Source organism: Petaurus breviceps, unplaced genomic scaffold (genome assembly GCF_028583685.1).
Source record: "Petaurus breviceps papuanus isolate PSGF00001 unplaced genomic scaffold, PetGlider_PUasm1.0 90721, whole genome shotgun sequence".
Lineage (NCBI taxonomy): Eukaryota > Metazoa > Chordata > Mammalia > Diprotodontia > Petauridae > Petaurus > Petaurus breviceps.
This window is the reverse complement of record NW_027187322.1, coordinates 3,466,910-3,481,252: the sequence shown is the minus strand read 5'-3', so window position 1 is coordinate 3,481,252 and position 14,343 is coordinate 3,466,910. Positions and strand designations below refer to the sequence as shown.

The following is a 14,343-nucleotide window of genomic DNA, read 5'->3' as shown; positions in this document are numbered from 1 at the left end:
GACTCCAACCCCAGATGACTTGGTTTTCATCATGTATCTATCTCATGTGACTTTCAGTGCCAAATGGGGGTGTTTGGGCTGGCCCATGGGGGGGGGAACAGGGAGCCCCTGGAGTTCTGCTGAGGAACAGCCTGAGGCTTCCCAGGGGGTTTTCTTCTCCAGCCTTTCTGAGTATCGGCATTGGGACACTTGGGCCCCACCAAAGGCCTTGTGAGCTCGTAGGGGGGGTGGCCTGGGTCTTCCTCTGTCCTCGCACCCCTGTCACCCTAAGCAGGTGCTGTGCCCAGGCTTCCCCTGGCCTCTGCTGCTCAGCCCCAGGGAAAGGAAACCAGTGTGAGATGGAGCCTTTTGCTCTCTCTCTCCTACTTAATGGGGGAAAGGGGTGCAGAGCCCTGTCTGCCCGCCCACCTAGGCCCCAGTCATATGCTTAGAGCAGGCCTAGAAAGCCTTATCTTCAAATCTGTCTTCCTGTGGCCAGAGAAGCCCAGGGTTCTAGTGTTGCTGTCAGTGAGACCAGCCCTGCACCGAGAATAGTCACCTATTATAGACTTCAGATCCAGGTTCATTCACTGAACCACCTGTGTGACCTTGGACAAGTCACTTCTCCATTCTGGACCTCAGTTTCCTCATCTGTAAAATGGGGAGATCTCTGAGGCCCTTTTTAGCTCTGGATTTGTGCTCTTATGGTACTGTAAGACCAGTTCTGGAAAAACAAATGTCAGGGTTGATGACTGAATCCGATAGATGCTGTGCTGGGCCCTGAGACAAAAACAAGGAAAGTTTCAGGCCTCACAGAACTTAGTTGGGGGGCAGGGCACAGGATAACACATGGGCAAATTAGCAAAGCCATAATGGTTTGTTGAGAGCATTCCTTCCACCTGGGGAATGAAGAGAGGCTTCTTGGAGGGGGGGATAGGAGGGTATAGGGCAGGGGGCAGAGCGTTCCCAGCCTAGGAGAAAACCAGGGCAAAGGTGTGTTCAGCAGGTGAAAGGTCCTAGAAAAGCCCTCTTCTCCCATAAATAGCCCCACACTAGGGCCAAGAGGGCACCCAGGGGAGCAGCAGATCAGAGAGAAACTCCATTGTGCTCCTCTGTCTTGCCTGGCCAGCATGAGAAGGCAGCCCAGAGCTCCAGGTGGAGATAGGATTTTCCAGGGGCTTGGGGGGGAAGGGGGCAGGTGGTCTGGTAGATAGGGTCCGACACCCTGAGTGGGACTCCACTAGGGGCAGCCCCCTGACCTCTGGCAGGATCTCAGTCTTAGCCTGTCAGGGCAGCAAGTGGGGTTCAGTAGGTCACTGGGCCAAGGAGACAGGAGTGATCAGTACATGCATGCTTCAGACCATCTGTAGCTATGGCCAAAGAAAACACCAGCTCAGTGACCTGACACACAACCCAGGGGGGACATTGGAAGAGTTCTGAAAACAGAGTGGGATCTGTCAAGGCAACAGCAGGGCAGGGGGTAGAGCAAGAAGGAGACAAGGAGAGGCCAAGGCCAGAAGCCATCCTAAGCTATCAGAACATACAGGTAGAGTCATGGATTAGGGCAAGGGTGGGGCCTCGTCTCAGCCAGCCATCCAGCCACAGGGGCAGAACCACACAGGGCTTGTCTCTCCATTCTACTAGTACATGAAGGGATGCAACCTGGCCCAGGCCCACAGTCCTAATCCAGTAGCTGAGACTAGAAACATAACTAAATAAAAATACCAAGAGGTAAGCCCACCAGAAGACATCAGGTGCCTTGGAGAACAACACCTTAACCCCTAAGAGAATAAAACAGAACTCCACAACTCCATGATGCAGCAAGAAACATTGAAGTCAAAAGACTGAAAAATTAGGAGAATTTGTAAAGTATCTACCATTGAAAACAACTGACCTGGAAAACAGGAGAAATGCTGAAGAGTCATCAGACTTCCTGAAAATCATGACAAAAAAAAAACCATCTAATATTATATTCCAAGAAATCAGAAAAGAAAATGCCTAGATCTATTAGAAGAAGACAAGTTAAAAATCGAACCCACTGGTCACCTCCTAAAAGACTTCAAATTGTAAACAACCAGGAATATCGTCAAAATCCATAGCTTCCAGGTTAAAAAAAAAAAAATCTTGTGAACAGCCAGCATTGAGTTCAGGTGCCCAGGCAGTCCAGTCAGGGTCACAAAAGACAATGATACAGCTGCTTCTTAGGAGAGAAAATCTTGGAATGTGCTGTTCTGACAGGAAAAGAAAAAGGTGTATAGCCAGAGGCATGGAGGCAGGAGACAGACATCACATAAAAGAAATGGCCAGTAGGCCAGTGGGCTGGCCTGTGTATGTGTAGAGAGGCTGGGGCCAGGGTGGGAAGGGCTTTAGTACCAAATAGAGGTGTTTGCATCTTATCCTAGAGGCAACAGGGAGTTGCCAAAGCTTCTTGAATAGAAAGAAGTAAGACTTGGTTGTGTAGCCCTAAGCCAAAGGACTCCACCAGTCACTTTAAGACTGTGCTTAGAAGTTTGGTTGCCTCCCGTTCAGACTTCATAACCAGACAGATCCATCATGTGGATCCTCATTCCATGCATCCAGCACCCTTTGTTCAGTGATTCAGTCTCACCTGATGTTGCTTTCTGTGTCAATATTTACAGATCAAATACAGAGGGCACAGCCCGCACAGCCCTAGGATATATGGTGGATTTGGGGGAGAAAGAGCAATCTCAAGTCCCTCTTCCCTGGACAGATGAAATAGCAGTCCGGTCACTGACGCTTCTCCCAGAACAGCCCTGCCACTGACCAGTAGACATGGAGAGGGTCAGGCTCTGACAGAGAGTCGCCTGTCTCTGTGTACACATTGTCTGATGTCCTCCCCACTTCCCACACAGCCTGTTCTGATGCCTAGTCCGTCCTTTCCACCAAGCCCCAAGAAAGACTCCCTGTACTCCGTTCTGCTCTCTGCCACCTGTCTAACTTCTCATGTTGAAGCAATGCTGGCTCCCTAGGGGATGTCCCAGATTCGGGGTTCCCTCCAAAGAGCTGAACTTGCAAGGCTCACCCTGACAGGAAGTTTTCTCAGATTCCCTCAGTCTCCAGTGCCGCTGCTTCTCTGGCCCTCTTCCTCAAGTCTCCCCATAGACTATCAGCTCCTTGGGGGCACGCCTGGTTCATCTTTGAACCCTAGACTCTAGCATGATGCTTGGCCCACATTAGACATTTAATGAATATTTGAACTCAATTGACAGTTTGTGCTGGACCTTTGGAGGGACTATCTGATGAACTAGTGGGGGTGGAAGAAATTCACATGTTTGTTCTGAGGAGAAAAATATTTGTTTGAGTAAAGTCCTAAAGAGCCCTGGCAGGACCACAGGGATGGCCACGCTGGGATCCTTGTTACTGAGGAGGAGCCCTGTAGCTCTCAAAGAAAGGTCACATTAAAAAAAAAGAGAGAATGGTAAAGATGTTTTTACTTGTAACTGGGGAAACAAATAAACAAACTTATTTAAAAAAAAAACAAAGATGAAAGAAAGGACCACAAATCCCCCACTTTTGTTTCCAGTGCCTCTTACCTAAGGGACCCCCAGATCCATTGGTCTCTGGGAGCTGGGCTTTCTCCAGTCCCAGAAGCCTCTTGGAGGTTCTTCCTTCTCGCTGCTCTGGACTGTGATTAAAGCAGCTTGCTGCCTAGCCTTTGGTCCCTCACCTTCTGATGCTTCGTTCTGTGCCAGGCTAGGTCCCTCCTCCCTGTGTATATATGTGTTTGTGTGTCTCAGTGTCTGTCTCCTTCCCACCCTTCTTTCTCTCTGCCTCTCTTATTTTCTATCTGTCTCTGTTTCCTCTATGTGTCTCTCTCCTCTCTGTCTTTCTCTGTGTCTCTCTTTTCTCTCTCCCACCCTTCTTTCTCTCTCTGTCTCCTCTCTCTGCCTCTCTCATTCTCTGTCTGTCTCTCTCTGCCTCCCCTGTGTTTCTGTCTCTCTGTCTCTGTCTCTGTCTCTCCCTCTCTTCCAGACTCCCGGGCCTTGCTTCCCCCATCCCCACTGCTCCCTGTGAGGCCATTCCTAGCCTCAGAAGTACTAGCTTATCTTTATTTCATTCTAGCACATAAACAAATGAGCCCTGGTTGGTGATGGTGATGTTAATCACTCCCGTGGCCATGGTACTTAAGACTTGAAAATGAAGAGCTCAGTAGATTGGGAAGGCAGGGGAGAGGAGAGGAGAAAACAGACAGGGGAGATCCAGGTTTAAAGATTAACTCTGATTCAGGCTCTGGTCACCAAAGGCCTTGGCCCTGTCTGGTATTCACTGGCAGGCGGATGTGATTGTACCAGTGAGAACGATTGTACCAGTGAGAACGGTGTGGAGGAAGAGGCCCCAGGGCCTGTGGTCTGCAGCTGGGACCTTCCCAGCCTGTGGGCTCCCCTCCCTTTAGACTGAGAGCTTCTTGAGGACAGGCGCTGTCCGACTTGTCTCCTTGTGTCCCCAGCACCAAGCACCCACTGGCAAGGGTGCAGTCAGTGCTTTATTCCTTGCTCATGCTCCCCTTGCCCCCTTTTCTCTCTTATCAAATTGGGCCAGGTATGGGCAGGCCTTTGTAGTGACTGGAACTCTGAGTTTGGAGTCAGGAAAACCTGGTTTCCGATCTTTCCTCTGACCCTTGGGGTCTGCATCACCCCAGATAAACGGGTCTCTTCTCTGTGAGACTCAGTTTCCCCACTTGTAGAAGCGAGTCTGCTTCCCAAGATTGCTGCAAGGCTCACATCAGGTGCGGTGTGTGAATTATGATGGCTGACTGTGCCCACAGGACTGTGCCTCCGCCACCATGAGCAGCACCCTGCAGTCACCCACAGACTTTGACAGTTTGGAGATCCAAGGCCAGTACAGTGACGTCAACAACCGTTGGGAGCTGCCCGACGTGGACTGGGACAATGAGAGCAGCTCGGCCCGGCTCTTTGAGCGCTCCCGGATCAAGGCTCTGGCAGGTGGGTTCCCTCTTCCCCTTCCTCGAAGCCCAAAGCCCCTGTCCTGCTCTGCGGCGCTTTGGGGAGAGGAGCTGGCCTCCATCCCCGGGTGCTGCCCCAAGAAGCTTTGCTGGCTAGCCAGGGAAGGGCCCAGCTCTGCCCAGCCCGGGGCCTGGCCTTTCTCCTGTCCCTCAGCCAGTTCTCGGCGCCCCTTTCTTCTTCAGCCCCATTGTTTCTCCCTTGATTCATGCTGCTGTTCTCCCCACCTGATCCATTATTCCTCCACCTGCTGCCTGTCCCTCCACCTGTTCCTTGCATCATGTGCCCCGGGCCTGCCTGCTGCCTCTTCCTTCTGCCTTTACCCCGACGTGCTCAGACGGCCCTGGCCCCTGCCCTCCCCTCCAGCTCCTGCCCTCCCCTCCAGCTCCTCCAAGCACCCACAGACCTGTCAGACGAGCCCTGCCGCGTTCCTGGGCTGAGTTGTCATGACGATGAGGGAGCGTGCTACCTGTCAGTGCCAGACCCCAGCCCCTATGGCCTCCATCCCCCATCTGACTGGCCCAGTTTCCCAGGCCCCCTACAGGAGACCTTCCAGTGGGAGGCTTGAATAGTCAGGGAAAGGGTCAAGTCTGAGGATCAGCCTGTGGGAATTGCTTCTTGGGGTGTCCCTTGGGTCACTCTCCATCCCTGCCCCTCTGCTTATGTCTATAAGGATGTTTCTGTATGTCCAAACAGTGCGAAAAGAAAGGTCTGAGAGAGGACAGGGTGGCTGGGGAAGGCTTTGGCTATCCCAGCAGGTGGGGGAGTGGGGGAAGGAAGCTCTCGGTGTGGGAAGAAAGAGAGTCTGGCTGTCCCAGGCTCCTTTGCAGTCTGTCTGCTGGGGAGTGGCCCAAAGTGTGAGGGCCCCGGGCTAGGGCAGGGCTCTGCCAAGGGAGACAGAGGTGGGTGGAGCAGGAGCCACAAAGGGGTGTGTGAGCCTCAGAGGGGAAAGTGGATCCTCCCCCATCTGTCCCTTCCCCAAACCCCCAAGGCCAAGGGAGGAGATTGCTCCCCCGACTGGAAAGTGGAGGTCTCTGGGGGCTCACAGTCCCCTCCCCTTCCCCACTGTGGAAGCCTCGGGAGCAGAGCTACCCAGTGACCTGGGCAGGGGTCCTCAGGGCCATGCAGAGGCCCAGCCCAGGCCAGAAGGCAGGGGTTTCAGACCCTCTCCCACGTTCTCTCTGATTCAGGGTCTCCTCAGATATCTCAGGGTCCCAGAAGCACACTCCCCCCCCCCCAGAGGAGCAGTTAAGAGGGTGCTCAGAGATCCCTCCTCCCCCGCAGGCCCTGGCTCTGCCCAGCCCCTTCGCTCCACCTCTTCCCCCTCCCCCGCCGCTGTCCAACCTGTTTGTCTGGAGCTTCCCGGCTCTGCCCCTGCCTGCCAGAGGGCTCCAGGTGTGCCCCCTTCTGCCTGGCCCGTCAGCGGTGTGGCAGCAGCACCCAGAGCTCAGCAGCTCAGACAGCCCCCAAGTCCTCGGCCCCTGTCCCGCCTGCATCCAGCACCCCAACTGCCCCGTCCCCACAAGGGCTGACTGTGACCTTGGGCCCCACACCGGGGGAGATGGACTCTGGGCCGTTGACTCTGTAGAGAGCAGCAGACGGCATGAATGGGGACGGGCTGGTGGGGAACGGCCTCAATGGGGCGGGGGAGCCCCATTATGAGGCTGTGGAGGGGGCTGGGCGCCCAGGGAGCCCCCTCCTCTCCCCTGCTGCCTTCATTAACTCTGCCCAGTATGCCAGCGTGCTGGAAGGACGCTTCAAACAGCTTCAAGGTGAGGGTCCCACAGGCAAGAGGGCCTGTCATCAAGGGAAGAGAGGGCGAGTGTGTGTGTGTGTGTGTGTGTTGGTGCACATGAGTGTGTACAGCTGAGTGGGGGGGCAGACCCTGAGAGAAGCTGGGCTGGGTCAGAGGGGAGGGGAGCCGGAGGGGAACTGGAGAGAAGAGGCAAGGAAGAGGGGAAGCACTCATTAAGTGCCTGCTGTCTCCCCACGTTGTGCTAAGAACTTTACAAATATCATTTCATTTGATTGCAAGGAAATGTGGGGGCTGTCAGTGGGGAAGGACATTAGACTGGTTCAGTGACTGGTGATCAAAGCTGAGGGCAAGAAGGTACCTGAAGGGTCGTGTGTGCGTGCCTGTGTGTGTGTGTGTGTGTGTGTGTGTGTGTGTGTGTAAAAGGGTGAGGGTGGCTTCCATCTTCTGTGTAGGTGGCTAAATGTGGGTGAAGACACACTGGGGAGAAAAAAGGGGGTCACGGAGAATCTAGGTGTATGCGTGTGTGTGTGTATAAGGGTGAGGGTGTGTGTATGTGTCTGAGTGTGTGTGAGGGTGTGTTTACGTGTCTATGCATACATGTGAGGGTGTGTGTATGTGTTTGTAAGGATGAGGGTGTGTGTATGTGTGTGTACATGTGTGTAAAGGTGAGGGTGTGTGTATGTGTGTGTGTAAGGGTGAGGGTGTGTGTACGTGTGTATAAGGGTGAGGGTGTGTGTACATGTGTATGTATGGGTGTGTGTAAGGGTGAGGGTGTGTGTAAGAGTGAGGGTGTGTGTACATGTGTGTGTAAGGGTGAGGGTGTGTGTACGGGTGTGTGTACGTGTGTAAGGGTGAGGGTGTGTGTACGTGTGTGTGTAAGGGTGAGGGTGGCTTCCTTCCTGTTGTCAGTGTCTAAATGTGGGTGAAGACACACTGGGGAGAATCATGTGTGCCTGTGTGTGTCTGGAGCCGGGCACGGCCATGGTTCCACAGAACCCAAGTCCGAGCCAGCAGAGCCGACAGTGGAAGGCAAGGAGATATGGCCCCTCCTGGCATCTGTGTGCTTGCTGGAGACTCCCAGTGTACTGGGCTGTGCCTCTGCCCCTCCCCCTTCCGGACCCATGGCTTTGGGTGGCTCTTTGCTTCAGAGCTGCAGCTGGCTCCGACCCAGACAGGCAAGGTCGGCTAAGGACAGCTGGGGCTCTGGGCAGCGACCCCAGGACTGGCATATGGAAGGGGCCGGGCTGGCCGTGGGGAGAGAGGGACGGCCATGGACAGGTTTTCCTGGGTCTGGGAGCAGGATAAAGAGGACCCTCAGTTTAGAGGGGCAGAGCCTCAGTCCAGCTGCTCATCTAGCCCCACTCCTTTTATAGAGGGGGAAACTGAGGCTCGGCAGCTAAGATCAGAGAGCCAGAAGTGGTGGGATCCCAGGGCACAGGCTGCCTTTGAGATCATGGGGACTCAGACCTCAGAGAAGGAAGCCAGAATGACTCCCCCAGGTTGACCTTCCCTTTCCCTAGAACCTTACAGACAGGGCGGTTCTCAGGAGATAGAAGCTGACCCCGCCCCCTTGGAGGAGGGTGTCCTCGGAAGGAGGGGCCCGGCACTGCCCCCAGGGGGATCCTTCTTCTGGGGCCCTGGTGACTGGCTGCCCCTTATAAATTAGGGCCTGATTTGCAAAGTGCTTTCCCTGGATTATCTCCTCTGTTCACAAGGGGAGAAAACTGTGATTATCCCCATTTTACAGATAAGGAAACTGAGGCTTAGGAAGATGAATGGCTTGGCCAAGGACACACAATTCTTGAAACTGGCTCGGAGATTTGCACCCAGGTCACTCCTGACACCAAGGGCATGGCTTTTCCTGGGCCCTTCCCATATTTACAGACTGTTACTAAATTTCTCTTGGTCCCCCTTTAAATTACCCCTCCCTACCAAGTCGCTTTAAGTTTATTTCTCACCTCTTCAATCATTTCTGTTTTTTAAGATCAACATTTATTAAGCACCTGCTGTTTGCAGGTGCCATGCAAGGCATTGTAGAAATAACAAAAATGAAATGACTCCTGTTCTCAGGAAACTTCTGTTCTATGGGTTGGGGGATGGGGGAGAAGCCAATATGAAACATAGAGTCGGGGCGGCTAGGTGGTGCAGTGAATAGAGCACCAGCCCTGGAGTCAGGAGGACTTGAGTTCAAATCCAGCCTCAGACACGGAACACTTACTAGCCATGTGACCTTGGGCGAGTCACTTTACCCCAATTGCCCTTCCAAAAAAAGTAAATAAATAAATTCTTAAAAAAAAGAAAGAAACATGGAGTCATTTGGATGGGATGAAGTGATGTATTCAGAGCCAAGAGTCCTGGGTTCAGACTCTGAGTCTGTACTGACCACTACATGTCTGACCTTGCTCAAGTGAAGTTATACAGCCTGATGACCTTTAAGACTCCATGCAGTGCCTGAGTTGTGGGCCTGTGGTCACGTGAACCAGAGTCGGGTGGTCAGGAAAGACCAAGTGTAAGCTTTGCCTACACTTACACTGGTCACTGTGTGCTTCTGATGAGGCCCTCCCTGGCCCAAAGTTTCTTCATCAGTAGAATGATGGGGCAGGGTCTGCCAGCCCAAGATTCCTTCTGGCCGAGGTCGCAGGGGAGGGAAGAAGAGATACTGGGCCACGGGGGGGCAACGGCCCTGCCCCTTGGCACTGCTCCCCTCTCTCTTCTGTAAGCAACGTGAGCCCAAGATGGGCTGTCAGGCATCCCTTCTCCTGGTTCTCTGCTGCCTGTGGGATCGCCTCCCTGAGGGGCAACCTTAGAGCAATGGTTTAGAAGTTGGGGGTCAAGGGTGGAATGGGCCATACTGACCCTGTGTTGGTACCCTCTAGATGAGCGAGAGGCTGTGCAGAAGAAAACCTTCACCAAGTGGGTGAACTCCCACCTGGCAAGGGTCACATGCCGTGTGGGGGACCTGTACAATGATCTGCGGGATGGGCGCAATCTACTGAGATTGCTTGAAGTGCTTTCTGGAGAGACGTTGGTGAGTAATGGGGATGGGGCTCAGGAAAACCCAGGGGGTCCCTTGGAGAGGGGGGGGGGGTGAGCCCCAGAGAGAAGAAGGCTGAGAAGAGGCCCCCGGATGGCGAGGGTGGCAGGATTGCTCTCTGCCCACAGGAACAGTGGCCCCATTGAGCCAAGCTCCTTCCCCACACAGGCCAAAACCTGTTAATTCCCTAGGGAATCTTAATCCGCCCCAAACCCCATGTCAAATCCCAGCTGGTGCCATGTCATTTGGCTCCACTTGGTGACTGACCCCGTACCCCCAGCAGATGGATTCCTTTTGCAGATAGATGCCAGGGGGTGGATGGGGTGGGGCCGGGCAGGGGCCACACCTGCTCCAGGTGAGAGAGGGCCTTGTCCTCCATCCCCCGGCCTTCCTGTCCCACCAGCCAAAGCCCACCAAAGGGCGCATGCGCATCCACTGCCTGGAGAATGTGGACAAGGCCTTGCAGTTCCTGAAGGAGCAGAAGGTACATTTGGAGAACATGGGCTCCCATGACATTGTGGACGGCAACCACCGCCTGACACTGGGCTTGGTCTGGACCATCATCTTACGATTCCAGGTACACAGACGGTCAGGCTAAGACCCGCAGCCTCTCCACTCCCCCCTTTTTCCCCAGGCGCTGGGATTTCAGACTGGGCATGGCCCTTCCCACTGCTGATGGCCCTGCCAGCCACCTTGGTGTCACCCTCCCTCACCTCATCAGGCACCCGCCCATCTCTGCCACCGCTGTTTCATCAATGCTTCATCTCCCCTCCAACACCTGTGGTTGCCTCCTAATTTCTCAAAGTGCTATTTCTAAAGCACGGGGGTGACCAGGGCACTCCCCCACTCAGCAAACTCCAGTGGCTCCCTACCGTCCCTGGGGTCAAACCGAGCATCCTCACAACATGGGGCCATCCCCCCTTCTCTGCCCCATCAGTCTTAGAGCAGCGCACCCTTGGGGCTCCAACCAAAGGCCTCTCTCTCTGTTCTTCGGCCCCCCGCACTGGCTGTCCCCACAGCTGGACAGCCCTGCCTGTCCCTGACACCTCAGCTTCCTTGTGGAAGTCTTCGAGCTTTTTTGAAAACAACCTCCCTGTGCTTTGTGTCTCCCTCCTGTGAGAGCCTCGAAGGCAGGGAACATAGCAGCAGCAGCAGCCATGGTCTACAGCACCTTTAATTCAGTGAAATTCAATAAGCACTTATTAAGCTCTGATAGTATGCCCGGTGCTGTGCTAAGTGTCGGGGAGCCAGAAACAAAGTGAGACCAGCCCTGCCCACAAGAAGCTCCCATTCTTCTAGGAAGAATGTCCAGTCTAAATGCTGAGTAAGGCCCATGGTCTGCATGGGGAGGGAGAGCATTGCAGGACTGGGGCTCCAGCCCAGCCTGTCCAACAGAGATGCTGTGCCCCGGGGCTAGGCTGTGGAGAGAAAGAGCAGAGCCAGGCTCTGACACTGGTGGGGCAAGCCAGCGAACCAGCCAGCCTTTACTAAGCACCTGTTGGGCAGCCGGGGGCCACCATAGTGCACTGAGTGCCAGTCCTGAAGTCAGGAAGACTCATCTCCTGGGTTCAAATCCGGCCTCAGAAACCAGTTGTGTGACCTTGGGCACATCACCTAACCCTGCCTGCCTCGGTTTCCTCATCTGTAAAATGAGCTAGAGAAGGGGATGGCCAGCCACTCCAATGTCTCTGCCGAGAAAACTCTCAGTGGGGACATGGAGAGTCAGACATGCCTGAAAATGACTAGAAATGACTGAAAAACAGCCAAGGGCCAGTCTGTGTGTCCAGCACCAAGCTAAGTGGTCAGGATACAAAGAGGCAAAAGACAGAGCCTGCCCTGAGAGAGCTCATGGTCTAAGAGGGAGAGCAACAATCATGTAGACAGTCAGCAAAATGTAGAGAAAGTAGTTCAGAGGGGAGGCCCTGGAGTCTGGGGGCTACAGAAGGCTTCCTCCAGAAGGCAGGATCTTAGCGGGGACTCACAGGAAGCCGGGGAGGTCAGGAGTTGGAGTGGAGGAGGCAGAGCCTGTCCAGGGACAGCCGGAGAACGGCCAGAGCCAGGGACGGAGGGTCTCATTCATGGCACAGCCTGGAGGCTGGGGTCGCTGAAGAGGACATACTGGGGAGTGAGGTGTGAGAAGGCAGGAAAGGTGGGAGGGGGCAGCTTGTAGGGGGGCCAAACAGCATTCTGTTTGATTCTGGAGGCCACAGGGAGCCCCTAGAGTTTGTTGAGTAGGGGGTGACAAGGTCAGACAGGGTCAGGAAATCCCTTTGCTGACTGAATGGGGGATGGGCTGAAGAGGGGAGAGACAGGCAGACCCCCAGCCGCTACTGCAATAGTCCTAGCCTGGGGTGATGGGTGTTTGCGCGGGGGTGGGGCAGTGTCAGAGGAGGGGGGGCATGTTTGAGAGATGCTGCAGAGGTGACTTCTACGGGCCTTGGCAACAGCTTGGACTTGGGGGAGGGTGTGGTGAGGTGAGCAATGGTGAGTGACTCAGGGTGACTCCTGGGTAGGGGTCCTGAGGGTCTGGGAGCCAGGTGACATCTTTGACAGTCATAGGGAAGGGGGGAGGAGGGACACAGGGCCTGGCAGGGAGAGGATGAGTTCTCTTCTGGACAGGTCGAGTGTAAGACGTCTACTGGACGTCCAGTCTGAGATGTCTGAAAGGCCGTGGGAGGTCAGCAGAGCAGCTGGGGCAGGAAAGGTGGATGAGAGAATCCTCGGCCTAGAGATGGCCCTTAAATCAGTGGGAGCTGAGGAAGTCCCTTGAGCTGGGGAGTGATGTGGGCAGAGCCATGCTTTAGATGGCTCACTCTGCCAGCTGCAGGGTAGAGCCCAGAGGGGAGAGGCGGCCGTGGCCTCAGGCCCCAAGCACGATTCCATCTGTGTTCCCTTGGATGCACAGCTACCCTAGGGTGCTGCCACATCTATGTGCCTCCAGCTCTCCCCCTCTGTGGAACTGCCCAGGCCTGGTTTCTCCATCTCTTCCTGGCATGTAAGTGCCCCTTTACTGCCAGAGCTGGTTTCTTCTGTGAGTGTCCATGCTTGGGTCTGGCCCTTCGCTTGCTCTTTCTGAGTCATCTCAGCTAGACAAGGACACTGTGCTGAAGAGAAGGGCAGAGCCTCTCCTGGCCCCAGGCAGGGCCTGAGGGTCACCATCTGTCCCTCAGATTCAGGACATCAGTGTGGAGACAGAAGACAACAAGGAGAAGAAGTCAGCCAAGGATGCCCTATTGTTATGGTGCCAGATGAAGACCGCAGGGTGAGGAGGGTTCAGGGGACAGCCACGGGCACCAGCTCCAGGCTGAGGACACGGAGGAAGGGTCGGGGCGAGGGCATGAAGCAGGAAGGTGGCCCAGCCAACAGCTTCCTTCTCTATGGTCTTTGCTCACAGGTACCCCAATGTCAATGTGCACAATTTCACCACCAGCTGGAGGGATGGGCTGGCCTTCAATGCCATCGTGCACAAGCACCGGTGAGTGGGGGGGCTGAGCTGAGGGGGCGGGGCGGGGGGGCAGGAGAGTCAAGGCCCCTCGTTCCCCCCTCGTCTAGGCCAGACCTGCTGGAGTTCGAGTCTCTGAGGAAGTGCAACGCCCACTACAACCTACAGAATGTCTTCAACCTGGCTGAGAAGGAGCTGGGCCTCACCAAGCTGCTGGACCCAGAAGGTGGGCGGGCTGGGGCTGGGATGGGGGCTCTTCTGGTGCTGCCCCCACTCCCCGGCCACGAGAGTATGTGACAAGGGGGAGCACTGTGGGACAGGGCTCTGGGTGGCCTTTGGTCTGCCGACCACAGAGAATGATGGACAGGCCTGAGGCTTGCTGGGAAGGCAAGGGGGCTCTGACATCCCCAAAGGTTTCTGTCCTCTGTGATGTTGCCAGCATCTCTGAGAGTCCACATTGGGCCCAGTTAAGGTCTGCTTGTGTCTCCCTCTTGGGGAAGCCTTGGTCAGTGACCTTCCTCATCGCACCACGGAACACTGAGTCTGGAGTCAGGGAGGAGTCCTAACGGAGCCCTGACATGGTGCTGGGGAGCAGCCTTGTCCCCTGCATTGTCCGGCTGGGCCGTGAGGTCCTTTTGTGTCCTAGACTAGGGCCCCAGAAGGCTACAGGCCCTCTGACCAGTCCACGCCCCCAGACATCTCCATCCTTCTCCCCAGCCCAGGGGGGCTGGGCTCCTTCCCCAAAGCTGTTGGAGCCCTGACAACATCATCTGTTAACTTGTCCATGAGCTTTCTGGCCGAATGACTTAATTGCCAGTTTGACCTGTGCAGTCCTGCCAGGAGTCCTGCCTGAGTGCAGGGAGGACCATGGATGGGTTCTCAGAGGAGGGGGCCTCCCTCCCTGTGGAGCCAGGGCCTCACCTGCACCAAGAGCTGCAGCCTGGACATGCATTGTTTCTTCCCCAGATGTGAATGTGGACCAGCCTGATGAAAAATCCATCATCACCTACGTGGCCACATACTACCACTACTTCTCCAAGATGAAGGCCCTCGCTGTGGAAGGCAAACGGATTGGCAAGGTAGAGCGCCGTGGGGCAGGAGGCGGCCTGGCCAGAGAGGGCACGCAGGGGCTGGCGGGGCGCGGGGAGGG

General features: G+C 55.2%; 1 protein-coding gene across 6 annotated transcripts in view; it reads left to right on the top strand.

Annotated features, from left to right (window-relative positions):
* SPTBN2 (spectrin beta, non-erythrocytic 2) overlaps positions 1 to 14,343 on the top strand; it is a 42,029-nt gene that overhangs the window by 11,370 nt on the left and 16,316 nt on the right. For 4 of the 6 annotated variants that reach the window (XM_069066440.1, XM_069066442.1, XM_069066441.1 and 1 more), the window contains exons 2-8: positions 4,766 to 4,943; positions 9,594 to 9,745; positions 10,155 to 10,328; positions 12,922 to 13,013; positions 13,146 to 13,226; positions 13,304 to 13,419; positions 14,160 to 14,272. In XM_069066440.1, coding sequence (XP_068922541.1) covers positions 4,784 to 4,943; positions 9,594 to 9,745; positions 10,155 to 10,328; positions 12,922 to 13,013; positions 13,146 to 13,226; positions 13,304 to 13,419; positions 14,160 to 14,272 — 888 coding nt within the window. In that variant the 5' untranslated portion in view covers positions 4,766 to 4,783. Of the gene's footprint in view, positions 1 to 4,765; positions 4,944 to 6,312; positions 6,734 to 9,593; positions 9,746 to 10,154; positions 10,329 to 12,921; positions 13,014 to 13,145; positions 13,227 to 13,303; positions 13,420 to 14,159; positions 14,273 to 14,343 lie in introns of those variants that run through there. The other 2 variants (XM_069066443.1, XM_069066438.1) reach the window with 1 other exon arrangement.